Source organism: Procambarus clarkii, chromosome 7 (assembly GCF_040958095.1).
Source record: "Procambarus clarkii isolate CNS0578487 chromosome 7, FALCON_Pclarkii_2.0, whole genome shotgun sequence".
Classification (NCBI taxonomy): Eukaryota; Metazoa; Arthropoda; class Malacostraca; order Decapoda; family Cambaridae; genus Procambarus; species Procambarus clarkii.
This window is the reverse complement of record NC_091156.1, coordinates 26,652,585-26,673,265: the sequence shown is the minus strand read 5'-3', so window position 1 is coordinate 26,673,265 and position 20,681 is coordinate 26,652,585. Positions and strand designations below refer to the sequence as shown.

Sequence of the window (20,681 nt, the reverse complement as noted above, 5' to 3'; positions counted from 1 at the left end):
TGTTGGGGGAGGGGGGGGGGTGTGTACTGCGTGCTCCGAGAGACAGAAGCACAGAGAGAATAGGAGGGAGGTAGATAGGGTCAGATACATTAGAGAGCAGATATATGTGAGTGAGAAGAAACCATAGGGAGAGAGGAAGGGAGAGTGAGAAAGAGACAAAGACAGAGACAAACACACACCCTGACACCGCCGGGTCTTAGTTAGTATGCTCCATCTATTAGAATAAGTATAAGAGTCAATAAAATATATCATTATCTCTACATAGTTTCTAAATCTGAACAGATTACTCTGCCTTTATATTTATTACTAGCAATACCCGCCACGCGTTGCTGTGGCTCAGTCTGGTTAAATGGAAAAAAAAGAGAAAGCGCACGTTTCTAATATTTTTTGTTGTTCCACTGTCTGTGGAAATATAGAGATTGTCTGGTTTGCCGACTCCAGAACACGCAACATATAATTGTCCATGTGAGAAGCAATTCGTGTCTAGCTATAAACTGAGCTTTGTTGATGGTAATTCGAAACGCCAATCGAATTGGAGATTACAGTCTCTTATATTGAAATGGCATATCTGTTGGAATCATAGGAATGCGAGGAATGAGAACAAGTTCACATTTGAAAGGTCCTGTCAAGATTGTGGCTTTACCGACGTTGCTGATTAATTTTTTTTACTGCAAGGCGCGTGGTGTTGCAAAGTTTTGGCTGGTTGATATTTCGCAACATGATAATTGGCACGCCAATTTTCAATTGTCGTACGTGTGATGGTATTCCTGGCAGATCGAGCGAATTCAAAATTTATGTTGAATAATTAACCGCCTCATCTGCTTCCTCAACAGTGTCGACGGACTTGTATGTGACTGCCTCGCTTTAAATGTTAGACTGAACAATATTGTTAAGTTAGTGGACGTCTTTGTTCTTGGCCGCAAGAAGAGCTCGTTCACTCAGACAATCGTGATTCTTATAATTGGTTTGAACATTGGGAAATACTTTTTCAACAAATTCTTCTTTTGACGTCACTAAATTGTAGAAGTTTTGAGGCAATGAAATTCGTTCTGAAGTGAGATCAACCAGCACGTTTCCGTTCCCAATTTCCAGAAATTGATGTAGGAATATCCCAGCTGATGGATCGTTTTGCTGCTAGACACGTATATTTGTGGTTAATTTTAACGTCTTTAACGTTTGAACGTTGTGTCAAAATTTCAAGGCAATCGGTGAAGAACTTTCTGAGATTACAGCGTGTGTTGCTGATACGTCCGACAGATGGCGCGTTTTTTTTTTAACATTTTTTTTATATAGTAAGTATATAAAAACATTCGCCTATTCAAATGCAATGTTGTGTCAAAATTTAAAAGCAACCGGTAAAAAGGTTTCGAAGATTTCCCCGACATGAAAGACACGAAAAATACAGCTTTTCAGAAAAGCATGTTTTTTTTTTTTTACCGTGACAGACGTGACGTCTATATAGTATGTATATAAAATCCTGGCCGGATGCGAATGGAACATTGTGTGAAAACTTCAAAGCAATCGGTGAAGAACTTTTGGAGATTAGCCATTTTGAACAAAAGAACATTTCCATTTTATTTATATAGATGTGGGAATATTTTATAGAAAGATGAAATAAGACCACCGTGTAATTTTGTTGAATAACAAGATACTTATGATGAATGAATAAACTATGAGGATGAAACATTAACTAACTTGTTCTGCTGCGGGATGTTAGCTCGAGGCTGTCATGTCTGCGGGGAGCCGGGCCAGGGGAGTGAAGCAGTCTGCTGGACTTGACACCCCAGCAGCAGCAGCAGCAGCAGCGGCAGCGGCGCCCGAGGCAACACTGCAGCACCACCTCCCTGAAGTATGAACGGAACCTGCAGTGACAAGACGGCTTACATCAGTGAGGGGAGTACTGGTGTATGTGAGGGGAGTACTGGTGTATGTGAGGGGAGTACTGATGTATGTGAGGGAAGTACTGGTGTATGTGAGGGGAGTACTGGTGTATGTGAGGTGAGCACTGGTGTATGTGAGGGGAGTACTGGTGTATGTGAGGGGAGTACTGGTGTATGTGAGGGGAGTACTGGTGTATGTGAGGGAGAGTACTGGTGTATGTGAAGGGATACTGGTGTATGTGAGGTGAGCACTGGTGTATGTGAGGGGAGTACTGGTGTATGTGAGGGGAGTACTGGTGTATGTGAGGAGAGAACTGGTGTATGTGAGGTGAGCACTGGTGTATGTTCGGGAGTACTGGTGTATGTGAGGGGAGTACTGGTGTATGTGAGGGGAGTACTGATGAATGTGAGGGGAATACTGGCATATGTGAGGGCAGTACTGGCATATGTGAGGGGAGTACTGGTGTATGTGATTAGAGTACTGCCATATGTGAGGGGAGTACTGGCATATGTGAGGGGAGAACTGGCATCACTGAGGGGAGAACTGGCATCACTGAGGGGAGAACTGGCATTAGTGATGGGATAACTGACATCAGTGAGGGGAGAACTGGCATCACTGAGGGGAGAACTGGCATCACTGAGGGGAGAACTGGCATCACTGAGGGGAGAACTGGCATCACTGAGGGGAGAACTGGCATCACTGAGGGGAGAACTGGCATAAGTGATGGGAGAACTGGCATCAGTGAGGGGAGAACTGGCATCAGTGAGGGGAGAACTGGCATAAGTGATGGGATAACTGGCATCACTGAGGGGAGAATTGGCATAAGTGATGGGATAACTGGCATCACTGAGGGGAGAACTGGCATAAGTGATGGGAGAACTGGCATCAGTGAGGGGAGAACTGGCATCAGTGAGGGGAGAACTGGCATAAGTGATGGGATAACTGGCATCACTGAGGGGAGAATTGGCATAAGTGATGGGATAACTGGCATCACTGAGGGGAGAACTGGCATAAGTGATGGGAGAACTGCCATAAGCGATGGGATAACCAGCCTCAGTGTTACAAGTTAAGCTTGTTTTAGAAGTCATAGATCCTAGATCATGTGGTTTTACAGGCTTGGAGTCTGAGGGTACTTCTACCTTGTTAGGAGCGGAAAGATCTTCGCGCCAGTGATTAAGGGATTGGCGAGGATAGAAGACAAAATGGCTGCGTTTCACTTGTAATTCAATAGTGATGAGTAATTCAATAAATACAGTAATTGCAGTAAGAACCAATTCTGGTTTAAGGACTTAGGTTAGGTTAACATGAATGTAGAGTAAAGATTAATGCTAGTTTGCTATCAAAGAGACGGTGACGTCATTTAGAGAGGGGGACTAGTTCGTCAGGCGTCACTGACCCACTGGGGTCAAGGGCAGGCGGCTGAAGAGACCACAAACTCCCGTATTGTTAATTCATAAATTATAAATTCAGGTCACCATTCAATATTGTAATTGGAAATAGCCTGGTCGAAGATGCCTATAGAATTACTATCAGTTTCAATAATAATTCAACCATTTGGGTGGCCACGAAGTATGATTAGTTTGTTCAATTAACCTGGTCTAGTAATGTAGCAGTCAGAGAGGCTGGCGGAGTTATATTAGTGTCTGGAATGTCTCAGTGTCTTCACTGTCTGGAATAGAGAGAGGAGAGAGTGTGGAGTGGGCAGCTGGCAGACGAACATCAGGCTGGTCTTAGATCACGGTAACGTGCTTAAGAGTTTTGTACCGTTCATTTGATTTCATTGCCTCTAACTTAGGAAATATTTCAGTACGATGCATTTCAGTTAGTGAGTGATAGGGGGTGTTTCCCTTTTGTTTTCATTTAATAAGCTTTGATTTAATAAATTTTACTGAGTAATTGCTAGTTCTGTGTTTCTGTGTTTTGAGTTTACGAATAAGGGTATATGATTGTCTTTGTCGCAGAATCCACGAGCTGGTCTATTTGACTGAGTCGTCGGTATATAATTCAAGCAAGCCTATTCTATTTAATATCGGATATATTCCCATGGTTTTCGATTTAATTTCCACATTTAACGTAAATTCATACCTCCCTTTTCAATTAATTGGGATTAACACCCAAGGAATTAATGGTTAATTGATAGACCTCGAACCACAATTAATTAATCGTCAATATCGTGAGGGGTTTGGGTGGTGGCAGCTGAGAAGGTCTCAAGGGTTTGTTAGGGGGCCAGTACAGTGTTCGTGTTTGTAGTATCTAAGGCGATACACCGTCTAAGATCACGAGGAGTGGACTGAAGGCTAATAGTACAGCTCTGGGTTCTTTAAGTTCAGTTAACTAAGGGCTGGGTAGTGGGTGAATTAGAGACATTACCCCGTCCCTGTTACATCAGTGAGGGGAGAACTGGCATCAGTGAGAGGAAAACTAGCATCAGTGATGGGATAACTGGCATCAGTGATGGGATAACTGGCATCAGTGATGGGATAACTGGCATCAGTGATGGGATAACTGGCATCAGTGATGGGATAACTAGCATCAGTGATGGGATAACTGGCATCAGTGATGGGATAACTGGCATCAGTGACGGGATAACTGGCATCAGTGATGGGATAACTGACATCAGTGATGGGATAACTGGCATCAGTGATGGGATAACTGGCATCAGTGATAGGATAACTGGCATCAGTGATGGGATAACTGGCATCAGTGATGGGATAACTGGCATCAGTGATGGGATAACTGGCATCAGTGATGGGATAACTGACATCAGTGATGGGATAACTGGCATCAGTGATGGGATAACTGGCATCAGTGATGGGATAACTGACATCAGTGACAGGATAACTGGCATCAGTGATGGGATAACTGACATCAGTGATGGGATAACTGGCATCAGTGATGGGATAACTGGCATCAGTGATGGGATAACTGACATCAGTGATGGGATAACTGGCATCAGTGATGGGATAACTGGCATCAGTGATGGGATAACTGACATCAGTGATGGGATAACTGGCATCAGTGATGGGATAACTGGCATCAGTGATGGGATAACTGACATCAGTGATGGGATAACTGGCATCAGTGATGGGATAACTGCCATCAGTGATGGGATAACTGGCATCAGTGATGGGATAACTGCCATCAGTGATGGGATAACTGCCATCAGTGATGGGATAACTGCCATCAGTGATGGGATAACTGGCATCAGTGATGGGATATCTGGCATCAGTGATGGGATAACTGGCATCAGTGATGGGATAACTGGCATCAGTGATGGGATAACTGGCATCAGTGATGGGATAACTGGCATCAGTGATGGGATAACTGGCATCAGTGATGGGATAACTGGCATCAGTGATGGGATAACTGGCATCAGTGATGGGATAACTGGCATCAGTGATGGGATAACTGGCATCAGTGATGGGATAACTGGCATCAGTGAGAGGAGAACTGGCTTCAGTGAGGAGAGAACTGGCTTCAGTGATGGGATAACTGGCATCAGTGATGGGATAACTGGCATCAGTGATGGGATAACTGGCATCAGTGAGAGGAGAACTGGCTTCAGTGAGGGGAGAACTGGCTTCAGTGATGGGATAACTGGCATCAGTGATGGGATAACTGGCATCAGTGATGGGAGAACTGGCTTCAGTGAGGGGAGAACTGGCTTCAGTGAGGGGAGAACTGGCTTCAGTGACGGGAGAACTAGCACCTGTGAACGAAGAACTAAAAAGGAATAATTGTTTCAGTGGTTCACTCTCACCACCACCGTGGGATGGGTTCACTCTCATCACCACCACCGTGGGATGGGTTCACTCTCTCATCACCACCGTGGGATGGGTTCACTCTCATCATCACCACTGTGGGATGGGTTCACTCTCACCACCACCGTTGTGGGATGGGTTCACTCTCACCACCACCGTTGTGGGATGGGTTCACTCTCACCACCACCGTGGGATGGGTTCACTCTCATTACCACCGTGGTATGGGTTCACTTTCATCACCACTACCGTGGGACGGGTTCACTCTTTCACCACCACCGTGGGATGAGTTCACTCTCTCACAACAACCGTGAAATGGCTTCACTCTCTCACCACCACCGTGGGATGAGTTCACTCTCTCACCACCACCGTGGGATGGGTTCACTCTCATTACCAGCGTGGGATGGGTTCACTTTCATCACCACTACCGTGGGACGGGTTCACTCTTTCACCACCACCGTGGGATGAGTTCACTCTCTCACCACAACCGTGGGATGGGTTCACTCTCTCACCACCACCGTGGGATGGGTTCACTTTCATCACCACTACCGTGGGACGGGTTCATTACCACAGTGGGATGGGTGTAGGAAATTTGCAACAATTAATTTGCGTCCCTAAGACAATATGATGTATTTCCTATTTTTGGCTTCAGAATCATTTAATACTCATTTACTAATCCTTCGTACAATAGGATGTATTTCCAGTACTAAGTGCTATAATTAACTAACACTACTAATCCGTAGTTTAGTATCACAGAATTCATTGTATTAGGAAGTGGAGCGTCATATAATTTTCCTTAGAATCGTGGAAATGTTGCGTCAGTCATCTAGCCTCCAGGAACATTTCATATTAACATATCGAGTAGAATCTATCCTTATTTTGTCTTTTATTAAGGATAAGCATTTATAAGTAGATTCGCTTTTTGTGAATAAATTTATCATTGTTTACTAAGAATTATTTTAAGCTGCCACGATTTGCTGTGTCAGTGAATATAATGATAAATTGTATCTCCACTTCAGATCTTTTCTCGTTCATTTAATATCGTCTAAATTAATTGACCACATCAGGAGAAAAGAGGTGTCGCCACGTAATATCTTTATTGTGACGTATATATTCGTCACAACGCATTTCCTTCCATATAATTGGGAACCCCTACTGGGAACTATGCGCATGCGCGACTTCCGAGCAGGAAGGGAGAGAAGACGCCATACTGGCGAGAAAGATACACGAGACAACTACCATTACATAGGTGTCGTTAAGTCTGCTTATCAAGATTAGTCTTAATTTAGGAGCATCTGGCCATCTACAGACTCCAGACTGAACCGGCAACTTCCATTTTACGGACACCACGTTAGGCAGGGAAGATTAGTATCCTTAATTGTTCTTAGAGGCCTTTAAAATAGAATTAGGTTACTTTCCTGTTCGATACGATATTTGGCGACACCAAACACTACGTAAGTGTACCGCTGGTCCCCAGATCCATATAGAATTTACTATTAAATGAGTGATTCTAGGATTTGGAGTGAAATTTACATGATATTTTCATTTGAGCTGGAGTACCAGCGTAGGCGAGACTGCAGCATCCACTTCGGTCACGTGTTTCAAGGATCATTATCACAGAGCTGACTCCAGACCGTTGTAGAGATTGGACGTCAACTACGTTCCTCTGTCACAGCTGAGATTTATTTAGTTCTAATTGTAAATAGTTCTCTCTCAGTGTAAGAATCATATATACATACTGTCTTCCACTGATTACTTATTATTAATCTTTATCGTGCAGTACTATTTTTACATTGTATTTTCATATAATCTATGTGTATACATATTATCATTATTATTATCACATAAAATATGTTTCACGTAGATTAACCCTCATAGCTCCCCCCCCCCCCACCAAAATGTGTCATGCTAAGCTGGTTCTAGAATGTATAGAATTTACAGTCAAGGCAGAATAGAATAACAGAATTTAATTACATATAATCATAGAGATCCATAAGTCACTGGTTCTCTCATTTAGCATATTTTATGGTCCTTCGAGCTGTCTTAGATTTAAGCTTTATTTGCATTCATAGAACTATACATTTATTAGAATTAAACTAGAGCCAGATTTCCCCACAATGGGTTCATTCGCACTACTACCGTGGGATGTGTTCACTCTCACCACCACCGTGGGATGTGTTCACTCTTACCACCACCGTGGGATGTGTTCACTCTCTCACCACCACCGTGGGATGGGTTCACTCTTACCACCACCGTGGGATGTGTTCACTCTCTCACCACCACCATGAAATGGGTTCACTCTCACCACCACCGTGGGATGGGTTCACTCTCACCACCACCGTGGGATGGGTTCACTCTCACCACCACCGTGGATGGGTTCACTCTCACCACCACCGTGGGATGGGTTCACTCTCACCACCATCGTGGGATGGGTTCACTCTGTCACCACCACCGTGGGATGGGTTCACTCTGTCACCACCACCGTGGGATGGGTTCACTCTCACCACCACCGTGGGATGGGTTCACTCTCACCACCACCGTGGGATGGATTCACACTCTCACCACCACCATGAGTTGGGTTCACTCTCACCACCACCATGGGATGGGTTCACTCTCACCACCACCGTGGGATGGGTTCACTCTCACCACCATCGTGGGATGGGTTCACTCTGTCACCACCACCGTGGGATGGGTTCACTCTGTCACCACCACCGTGGGATGGGTTCACTCTCACCACCACCGTGGGATGGGTTCACTCTCACCACCACCGTGGGATGGATTCACACTCTCACCACCACCATGAGTTGGGTTCACTCTCACCACCACCATGGGATGGGTTCACTCTCACCACCACCGTGGGATGGGTTCACTCTCACCACCATCGTGGAATGGATTCACTCTCTCACCACCACCGTGGGATGGGTTCACTCTCACCACCACCGTGGGATGGATTCACTCTCACCACCACCGTGGAATGAATTCATTCTTTCACCACCACCGTGGGATGGGTTCACTCTCATCACCACCACCGTGGGGTGGGTTCATTCTCTCACCACCACCGTGGGATGGATTCACTCTCACCACCACCGTGGGATAGATTTACTCTCACCACCACCGTGGGATGGATTCACTCTCATCACCACCTTGGGATGGGTTCACTCTCATCACCACCACCGTGGGACGGGTTCACTCTCATCACCACCACCGTGGGATGGGTTCATTCTCTCACCACAACCGTGGGATGGGTTCACTCTCACCACCACCGTGGGATGGGTTCACTCTGTCACCACCACCGTGGGATGGGTTCACTCTGTCACCACCACCGTGGGATGGCTTCACTATCACCACCACCGTGGGATGGGTTCACTCTCACCACCACCGTGGGATGGGTTCACTCTTTCACCACCACCGTGAAATGGATTCACTCTCACCACCACCGTGGGATGGGTTCACTCTCACCACCACCGTGGGATGGGTTCACTTTCACCACCACTGTGGGATGGATTCACTCATCACCACCGTGGGATGGGTTCACACTCTCACCACCACCGTGGGATGGGTTCACTCTCTCACCACCACCGTGGGATGGGTTCACTTTCACCACCACCGTGAGATGGGTTCACTCTCTCACCACCGTGGGATGGGTTCACTCTCACCACCACCGTGGGATTGGTTCACTCCCTCACCTACCACTGTGGGATGGGTTCACTCTCACCACCACCGTGGGATGGGTTCACTCTCCCCACCATCACCGTGGGATGGGTTTACTCTCTCACCACCACCATGGGATGGTTTCACTCTCATCACCAACGTGGGATGGGTTCACTCTCTCACCACTAACGTGGGATGGGTTCACTCTCTCACCACCACCGTGGGATGGGTTCACTATCTCACCATCACCGTGGGATGGGTTCACTCTCTCACCACCACCGTGGGATGGGTTCACTTTCACCACCACCGTGGGATGGGTTCACTCTCTCACCACCGTAAGATGGGTTCACTCTCACCACCACCGTGGGATGGGTTCACTCTCAGCACCATCACCGTGGGATGGGTTCACTCTGTCACCACCACCGTGGGATGGGTTCACTATCTCACCACCACCGTGGGATGGGTTCACTCTCACCACCATCGTGGAATGGATTCACTCTCTCACCACCACCGTGGGATGGGTTCACTCTCACCACCACCGTGGGATGGATTCACTCTCACCACCACCGTGGAATGGATTCACTCTTTCACCACCACCGTGGGATGGGTTCACTCTCATCACCACCACCGTGGGGTGGGTTCATTCTCTCACCACCACCGTGGGATGGATTCACTCTCACCACCACCGTGGGATGGATTTACTCTCACCACCACCGTGGGATGGATTCACTCTCACCACCACCGCGGGATGGATTCACTCTCACCACCACCGTGGGATGGGTTCACTCTCTCATCACCACCGTGGGATGGGTTCACTCTCACCACCACCGTGGGATGGATTCACTCTCATCACCACCTTGGGATGGGTTCACTCTCATCACCACCACCGTGGGACGGGTTCACTCTCATCACCACCACCGTGGGATGGGTTCATTTTCTCACCACCACCGTGGGATGGGTTCACTCTCACCACCACCGTGGGATGGGTTCACTCTGTCACCACCACCGTGGGATGGGTTCACTCTCTCACCACCACCGTGGGATGGGTTCACTCTCACCACCACCGTGGGATGGGTTCACTCTCACCACCACCGTGGGATGGGTTCATTCTCACCACCACCGTGGGATGGGTTCACTTTCACCACCACTGTGGGATGGATTCACTCATCACCACCGTGGGATGGGTACACACTCTCACCACCACCGTGGGATGGGTTCACTCTCTCACCACCACCGTGGGATGGGTTCACTTTCACCACCACCGTGTAATGGGTTCACTCTCTCACCACCGTGGGATGGGTTCACTCTCACCACCACTGTGGGATTGGTTCACTCCCTCACCTACCACTGTGGGATGGGTTCACTCTCACCACCACCGTGGGATGGGTTCACTCTCCCCACCATCACCGTGGGATGGGTTTACTCTCTGACCACCACCATGGGATGGTTTCACTCTCATCACCAACGTTGGATGGGTTCACTCTCTCACCACTAACGTGGGATGGGTTCACTCTCTCACCACCACCGTGGGATGGGTTCACTATCTCACCACCACCGTGGGATGGGTTCACTCTCTCACCGCCACCGTGGGATGGGTTCACTCTCACCACCACCGTGAGATGGGTTCACTCTCTCACCACCACCGTGGGATGGGTTCATTCTCACCACTAACGTGGGATGGGTTCACTCTCTCACCACTAACGTGGGATGTGTTGACTCTCACCACCACCGTAGGATGGGTTCACTCTCTCACCACTAACGTGCGATGGGCTCACTCTCACACCACCACCGTGGGATGGGTTCACTCTCTCACCACTATCGTGGGATGGGTTCACTATCTCACCACCACCGTGGGATGGGTTCACTCTCTCATCACCACCGTGGGATGGGTTCACTCTCTCACCACCACCGTGGGATGGGTTCACTCTCTCACCACTAACGTGGGATGGGTTCACTCTCGCACCACTAACATGGGATGTGTTCACTCTCACCACCACCGTAGGATGGGTTCACTCTCTCACCATTAACGTGGGATGGGCTCACTCTTTCACCACCACCGTGGGATGGGTTCACTCTCTCACCACTAACGTGGGATGGGTTCACTATCTCACCACCACCGTGGGATGGGTTCACTCTCTCACCACCTCCGTGGGATGGGTTCACTCTCTCACCACCACCGTGGGATGGGTTCACTCTCTCACCACTAACGTGGGATGGGTTCACTCTCGCACCACTAACGTGGGATGTGTTCACTCTCACCACCACCGTAGGATGGGTTCACTCTCTCACCACGACCGTGGGATGGGTTCACTCTCACCACTAACGTGGGATGGGTTCACTCTCTCACCACTAACGTGGAATGTGTTCACTCTCACCACCACCGTGGGATGGGTTCACTCTCTCACCACTAACGTGGGATGTGTTCACTATCACCACCACCGTAGGATGAGTTCACTCTGTCACCACTAACGTGGGATAGGTTCACTCTCTCACCACCACCGTGGGATGGGTTCACTCTCTCACCACCACCGTGGGATGGGTTCACTCTCTCACCACCACCGTGGGATGGGTTCACTCTCTTACCACTAACGTGGGATGGGTTCACTCTCGCACCACTAACGTGGGATGGGTTCACTCTCTCACCACCACCGTGGGATGGGTTCACTCTCTCACCACCACCGTGAGATGGGTTCACTCTCTTACCACTAACGTGGGATGTGTTCACTTTCACCACCACCGTGGGATGGGTTCACTCTAATCACCACTATTGTGAAGGAGTTCACTTTCTCATCATATACAGTTTCCATTGAACAACTTTCCTGATCTGAGGATTCATGAGCCTCGGAAGGCCTGACAACCTTGATTAGAATCTTGGCATGTCATTAACGGTCTTGATTGCCTTTGACCTTTTAAAGATAACTTCGAATGTTTGATACACTCACAGCCATTTCTCTGCCGTACTTGTGTACTGAACTATCCTCTAATGTTTATGGTACTCGCAGGTCCTTCTCTGTCGCGCATCTGTACAGGACTCTGCTCGAATGTTGAATGTACTCATCCTCTTTCTTTGTCACACATTGTCTACAGGACCATCTTCGAATGTTTGATGCACTCACAGCTCGTTCTCTGTCGCAGTGTGTACAGGACCGATTGATTGATTGATGAAGATTAAGCCACCCAAGAGGTGGCACGGGCATGAATAGCCCGTAAATGGTAGAATTTTTTCAGTAAATGTATACAGTGTGTTGAGGTTGCATTTAATGGTCAGGCTGCTATTCCGGGAGAGGATACTGTTTGACAGTGTTTATGAGGGTGCTGGAAACTTTTTTGACCAGAAGAGTGGCAGTGTTAATGGCTTCAGGGTGGTTACTGCAAGATGTATGGACTCCTGAAGCTATTCTAAGGTCGTTGGTTGCTTCACATTCCAGGAGATAGTGAAGTAGTGGCTTTTCTGTGACAGTTTGGCAGAAGATGCATTCTCTCTGTCGGGGTTCACCAATCTCCCAGTTGTATCTGTAACCTAGACGTAGTCTATATAACCTAACTGCTATTCCCCTGTGGATTCCTTTTGAGATATTTAACCCTTCTTACTTGTTAGCCTGAAGATACCATATTGCAGAGGGCAACCCTTCTGCTACTCTTTGGTGTAGATAGGCTTTGTTGATGTGTGAGAGTTTTTTGGTGATGATGTGTTTTACGTACTGTAGGCTGGGTTGGATTGTTTTATGTATCCCTGCATGACGAGTTGCCAATTTATCAGTTTCATCGGCATTCTCATTTAATGGGACTCCAACATGTGATGGTATCCAGTTTAGGGTTATGTTGAGTCTTTTGCCTTTAGCGACTGCTCCAAGATACAAAATGGTGGTAATTATTTCCACGTTGTCTTTTTTCCTAATTTTTGAGTCTGTGTGTATGATTGCATTTTGAGTGTTTTGTGCAATCACATATGCGAATGCCTGTTGTATGGCAAACAACTCAGTTTGGGATGATGATACTAGTCCTCCCAGTCTCCAATATGCCTGTACGCTGGTCGTGCAAAGAGCAACGCCAGCACTCTCATAATCTGTGTCCACCGACCCGTCTGTGAAGATGTGGGTGGCTCCTGCCACTGCAATGCTGCACATTTGTTTTTCAATGATGCGCTTTAGGACTGTTGCATCATAGGCAGCCTTTTTCATCGGAAGACTTTCTATTACTATTTTGAAGGTAGGTTCCTCCCACGGTTGGGAACAAGTGTAGTTTGGGTGTGGTTGATCACCTCCTCTTTCAAGAATTATGCTTTTTAAATGTCATATATTTAGGACATTTCCCGCTCTGGCAGCCCAAGAGTTTCGGTTGTTTTGGCAAAGTCCAACCACCAAGGCCTGCCGTACTGGGACTGGGTCAGGGGAAATAATTATCTTACTGATAATCGTAGCTGTACCCTGTACTGTGAGTTGGATGTTGGGCTTTGCTATTTTTATGGGCATGGCTTTTGTCTTCGTGGGGTTGAGTTTAATACCAATCTGCTGTGCCTCTTCACTGATACAGTCTAAGCATTTGGGTGCAAGGCGCGCCGCATCCCTCCCTTTTATAATGATGACAAAGTCATCCGCGTAGTTTAGTAGCCTGCAGTGTTGTGGAGTTTCAACTTCATTATTCTTTCCATTAAACAGTAGAAGAGAAGAGGGCTGAGAATGCCTCCTTGCAGTGTACCATTTTCATGTCTTTTGTATTCAGAGACTGTGCCATGAAGTTTTACTCTTGATTCTCTGTTTGAGACAGTTTTTGGCCCATGAGAGCAGGTTGCCTTTGACCTTTTTGTCGATGAGGCAGCAGAGAATAGCTGAGCGCTAGCCAGTTCAAAGGCTTTCTCGAGGTCCAAGAATATCAGCACTCCTGGTCTGTCATTCAAATGTGCTAACGGAGTTGTAATGCGTTTCACTGTGCCAACCCCTCTTCTATAGGCATACATATCCTGGTGCAGTTTAGATATTTTCCATTCAAGTCTGATGAGTACCATTCTGTCAGCCGTCTTGACTGCACAGCTTATGAGAGAGGTTGGCCTGGGATTAGCTGGATCTTTGGGTTTTGGGATCGGCACTATGTCTGCTCTATTCCAAGCTGTAGGTCTAGTTTGAGAAGTCCAGGCTAAATTAATTAACCTAAGGTGTGAAGTATCTCCCTCTGGGCCGTGGTTCCTAATAATTTTATAGGTTAGTTTGTCGTCTCCAGGGGATGTATCTTTGGAGTTTTTCTTACCCCGGTTGAGCTCATCCAATGTGAAAGGGGTATTAGTATCAGAGACTTTGCACATGCTATAAAGATTCTGTGCCACCTTTCTTCCTCTAATCCTGTCTGCACTGTTAATACATCTGGTGGAAGCTGATTACTGGATGCTCCTTCTGCAAACCTGGTTGCCAGTACTTCGGCTTCCTGTTGAGGATCCTTAGGGTGTTGGGCTTTAGGTGTTTTATTTCCTTTGGTCCGGTGGATTTGCTGCCACATCTCTCCAAGAGAGGTGTGTTCATTAGGATGTGAACACCATTCCAGCCACTTTTGTTCTTTTATTATCCTGGTCTCTAGATGCACATGTTCCTTGACCTCACAAAGTAAGGTCCTGTTGCGGTCACTTGACTGCTTTTTGTATAGCTTCCTTGTGCTGTTGAGTGAATGATTCAGTTCTTTGACATGTTTGCAGTAGTACCAGTGATCTTTGTGGTATCTGGTGGTCTGTTTTTTCAGTGGGATTGAGTTTTTGGCTGCACTTTGAATCGTTTCAACAAAATCTTGTTCTGTCTGATTAATGTTAAAAACCACACACACCCGAACAACAGCATTCCACTCTGAGTCGAACGGAATGGTAGAACGCTTCCATGGACAACTGAAGGCCGCCATAAGAGCTCAAGCACGTGCTGGCGAGTACTTTCAGGCCAGTTAATAGGCCAGAGACTCGTTCGTTATCGGAATTAAGCAGACAAATCACTCCACCAACTAAGAACGACAATCTCCCCTTAGCTTGGCATCCGCTCAGCCACAAAGGAGGGCAGTGGATTCAGAAAGGAAAGAGGAGAGAGAATGGCAACACGAATTGGAAGTGCTAAGATTTAGTGGTAAAAGGAATGCCAGTTGTTTTGACCCAGTGCGGAATATAAAAATGGTGGCTAAATTCAATGAAAAGGAGGTATCAAGATTATTTCCTGCCTTCGAGAAAATTGCCGCATCATTGGTCTGGCCGACGGACAATTGGGCTATTATGATTCAGTCAGTGCTGACTGGGAAAGCCCAAACTTATTGAGGTATACTATTTGTATTTCTGTAAGGAGTCGATTGAGGAAACTGTTACAACATTGTTATCCTCAAGTAGACTTTAGATTTATTTTCGTCAACACAAATACCATAGGCTCTTATTTTAAATTTAAAGATAAAGTGCCTTCCCCCCCCCCCTCCTGTGCTCTAATGTCGTATATATATATAATTGTTCCAGCTGTAATGCTGGATATATCGGGAGTTCCATTCGGAACTTTAAGACTAGGATACTTTAGCACCGAGGAGTATCTTTCAGGACTGGATTACCATTGTCTAAACCAGCATTTTCGGAGATTAGAAACCATTGTTATGAGTTTAATCATTCTCTGCTGAAATCTGATTTTAAAATTCTGGACACATGTATGAATGGCCAGTCAGATTTGAGAGTAATGTAATCCTTATATATAAGGGAGCTGCGGCCTCTATTAAATAGCAACCTTTCGGCTGTTCAATTGTACACTATGCCCAGTAATTTGATTTATAGTTCATACTGGCATTTTAATTTTATTAAAATTTTGATAAGTTTACCATGTCTTTGCCCTTTCTTACTTATTTCAAGTTTTGACATTGTACATTATTATAATCTTTTTATTTAGGATATATAATACATTTTTTGGTATTTAGTTTTGTTTAATATTTGAGTTTTTATAAGATTTTGGTTAGTACTTAATAATTGTCGTCTATTTTGCTTGCATTTTATATACATTTTATGTAGATGTGGAGTCATTATATTAATATTTGTAATAGTGTTTAGTACCCATATGTCAACTATCAAGTTTCACTCTAGTTGATCACTTCGCATAAGTTTAATAGTATGGTTTATTTTGGTACTTATAAAATTCCTCTTGTAATTTTATTAATTTTTTATTTAGCTTTTATCTATGTGATAGTTAAAAGTTTTATTTGTATTGATCACTTTAAGTAAGCTTAAGTGCTTTGTTTTTTAATATTTTTCCTTTCTTCTCTTTGATAGGCAATTATATTCACTAGAAGTTCTTTGTTTACTAGTTATTTGACTGTGATTTCTGTTTTTTCTTTTAGATCTGATGATGAATACGAGAAGTATTCGAAACGTTATGCATTTTAAAGTTTTAAAGTTCCTTGGTTCCAAGGGTTGTTATAGTGGGGGGGGGAAGGGTTGTAGAGATAAGCTCCCACAGCCTGTAAAGTGCCCCTGATGGCGTGCGTCTCAAATAGCCTCTGACAACCAAGTCCAGCTCCTGGCCTGCACGTGTGGCTTAGCATCTAGGCCTGGCGGAACTGCTTCTACCAACAGGAGAAGGGGCGAAGGTGGGTCTCGGGCGCCTTAAAACCAGTTGCTTCGGGCAGATGGGACTCGTTAGCCTGGAAAGGCAGCTCATCTAGGGGAAGGGAAACTCCGAATTCAAACCTCTGCTGTCTTGTGGCTAAACCCACTCATGGGAAAGACTTCGGGAGTCAACCCTGAGGAAAAATCCGGAGTCGGTGTCCCTAAGGCAGTTTGCAGCTGTTTACAGCTACATTCTGGCAACTCCTGCGACGACACTGGTGCCAAGCGTATCGGCGCCTGCCCTTCCCTTGGATCACATCGGTGGCGTGGAGAGGGTGGATCTGCTGCATGGGCAACAGCTGATCCTCCATAATTACTGCCCAGGCCTGTGCCCTGGAGAGGACACTCCAGCATCGCCTTGGCGATGGCTCAACACGGGAAGTGACAGTTACCGGTGATAAGCCTAGCATTCAATTGGCAAATAGTAAGGCGCCAGGGGTTGCTTCCGTCGGTGGGAGAAATCATCCGATTTCATAGGACAGCTACCGGGCCTACCGCCCGCCTCAAGCTGGGCAGCCCCCAGCCAATAAGGTGCTGTCTCGCCACGGTCCGCCTGCTCCACTGGGTGCGTGGGGCTTAGGCCACAATCCAATAAGCGGATCGTCAACCCATGCACCAGGCAAAAGAAAACAAACACAGAGCCACCCAGTTCTCAAACTGGGCACATGGAATGTAAGGACCATGACACCGGGTCTCTCGGAAGATCTACTGGAAGTGAACGACGCCTGCAAGACAGCTGTGATCAACAATGAACTGCGCAGGCTCCAGATGGACATAGTCGCCCTGCAGGAGACACGTCTGCCCGCAACCGGCAGAATATGGGAGAAGGACTTTACCTTCTTCTGGCAGGGCAAACCACCAGAAGAGGTAAAGGAGCATGGCGTTGGCTTTGCCATCAGGAACAGGTTCTTAGGGTCCATAGTACCGCCTATGGAGAGGTCTGCAAGGATCATCAAACTTCAGCTTCATACAGCAGTAGGAATGGTCTGCCTCATCAATGCCTATGCACCAACACTGACCTCCTCTACCGAAGCGAAGGACAAGTTTTATGATGACCTCGGCCTAGCTCTCAGAGACATACCTCAACAAGAGCCAGTCTTCCTCCTGGGAGATTTTAATGCAAGAGTTGGTTCTGATCACAGCTCTTGGCCTTCTTGCCTGGGCCAGTTTGGATTTGGGAAGATGAATGAGAGTGGGCAGCGCCTCCTGGAGTTCTGCTGCCATCATGATCTCTGCATCCCCAATTACTTCTTCGACACCAAGCCCCAGCATAAGGTTTCCTGGAGACATCCCAGGTCTAAGCATTGGCACCAACTCCACCTGGTGCTTATGGGGCGTAACAATCTGAGAAATGTCAAACTGACCCGCAGCTTCCAGAGTGCAGATTGCGACACCGACCACTCCCTCGTCGTTTGCAGAGTAAAGTTCCAGCCCCGGAAAATCCACAGAGCAAAGAAGGAGGGAAGACCACGCATTAACGTAAACAAGACCCATAATCTTCACAAGGAGGAGGAATTCACTGCAGCGCTGGTAAATGCCCTTCCTGTATCACCCTGCGATAGCGCAAGTGAGAGGTGGCACATCTCAGGGGCACTATTTTCAACACTGCCATGTCCACCTTCGGTAAGATGCAGAACAAGTCAGCAGATTGGTTCGAAGCCAGTGCAGAGGAACTGTTACCCCTCGTAGAGGAAAAGAGACGAGCTTTTTCATCCTACAAGAACCTGCCCTCAGAAAAGAACCTACAGGCCCTCCGTACTGCCCGCAGTAGAGTTCAACAAACTGCGAGGCGTTGTGCTAATGATTACTGGCTTCGACTCTGTTCCAGCATCCAGACTGCGGCCACTGTCAGCAACATAAGAGGCATGTACAAATGGATCAAATAGGCAACAGGCCCTACACAAAACCGGACGGCTCCTCTAAAATCAGCCACTGGAGATATCATTAAAGACCGTGATCATCAGATGAATCGCTGGGTGGAACATTACTCCGAACTCTACTCCAGAGAACTTGGTCAGCGTAGAGGCTTTGGATGCAATTGAATGCCTGCCCATCATGGAAGAACTTGATATTGAACCAACTGTGAAAGCAGTTGAGAAAGCAGTGGATTCACTTTCCTCAGGGAAGGCCCCAGGAGACGACGGGATTCCGCCTGAAGTTCTCAAGTGCGCTCGTGGAACACTTAAATCTGAGAGTTTTGAACTTCTATGCCAGTGCTGCAAGGAGGGCTCGGTGCCACAAGACATGAGAGATGCAAACATCATCACTCTCTACAAAAATAAAGGTGACAGAAGCGATGTAAACAACTATCGCGGCATATCCCTCCTCAGCGTCGTTGGCAAACTTCGCTACGGTGGTTTTCGTCAGGCTTCAGATTCTTGCCGAAAGAGTGTACCCGGAGTCACAGTGTGGTTTTCGAGCAGAGAAGTCGACCACTGACATGGTGTTCTCCTTGAGACAGCTTCAAGAAAAGTGCAGGGAGCAGAGAAAAGCTTTGTACATTGCCTTCATTGACCTTACAAAGGCCTTCGACCTCGTGAGTAGAGACAGACTCTTCAAGATCTTGGCCAAAATTGGCTGTCCACCCATCCTACTCAGCATGATACAATCGTTCCACAAGGACATGAAGGGGACAGTCGTGTACGACGGCTCAACTTCTGAAACATTCAACATTAACAGTGGTGTTAAACAGGGGTGTGTTCTTGCTCCAACCCTGTTCGACATCTTCTTCGCGATCCTCGTCAAGCATGCCTTTGGAACAACCACAGAAGGCATCTATCTCCGTACAAGATCTGATGGAAAGCTCTATAATCTATCCAGACTCCGAGCTAATACAAAAGTACAGATGCGAATCCTCAGGGAGTTCCTCTTCGCCGACGACGCAGCGATCACCACACACACAGCAGAAGGCCTGTAGCAGCTACTCAACCGCTCTGCCGCAGCCTGTTCCGCATTCGGCCTGACAATCAGCTTGAAGAAGATACAGGTGATGGGACAAGATGTCAATGAGCTACCCTGTATAAATATAGCAGACTGTGTGCTGGGGCAGTTCACGAGTTTGTGTACCTGGGCTCCACAATCTCTGACATCCTTTCCCTGGACACTGAGCTCAACAGGCATATTGGGAAGGCCGCAACAACACTGACCAGGCTCACAAAGCGCTTTTGGGAAAATGCCAAACTGACCGTGCACACCAAGGCACAAGTCTACATGGCATGTGTGGTGAGTACACTTCTCTATGGCTCGGAATCCTGGACCCTGCGCTCTCGCCAGGAGAGACGGCTTAATACCTTTCACATGCGGAACCTGAGATGCATCCTTGACATCACGTGGAAAGACCACGTCACCAACAACACTGTACTCGAGAGAACAGGAGTCCCTTCAGTGTTCACTCTCCTGAAACAGAGACGCATGCGATGGCTGGGACATGTCACACGGATGGTCGATGGCCGCATACCGAAGGACCTCTTGTATAGAGAACTGGCATCAGGAAGGAGACCCACCAGAAGACCTCAGCTGCGTTTCAAAGATGCCTGCAAACGCGACCTCAAGCAGATGAACATCGACATCAACACTTGGGAGGCAGCAGCTGCGGACAGATCTGCTTGGAGATGTAAAGTGCAGAAGGGACTTCAGCAATTCGAGGATGAACTGAAGAGGCAGGCGGAGATAAAGGATTTAAGAGGAGGTCTCGACCACAGTCAGACGCACCCGCTTCGGCGTTTATCTGCGCTCGCTGCAGTCAAGACTGTCATTCTCGGGTTGGCCTTCACAGCCACAGCAGGCGCTGC

At 47.1% G+C, this 20,681-nt stretch overlaps 1 protein-coding gene across 1 annotated transcript in view; it reads right to left on the bottom strand.

Moving 5' to 3' along the window:
- Positions 1–20,681, bottom strand: part of LOC138357325 (uncharacterized) — a 909,843-nt gene that overhangs the window by 145,821 nt on the left and 743,341 nt on the right. The window contains exon 8 of the mRNA XM_069314010.1: positions 1,696–1,862. Coding sequence (XP_069170111.1) covers positions 1,696–1,862 — 167 coding nt within the window. The remainder of the gene's footprint in view (positions 1–1,695; positions 1,863–20,681) is intronic.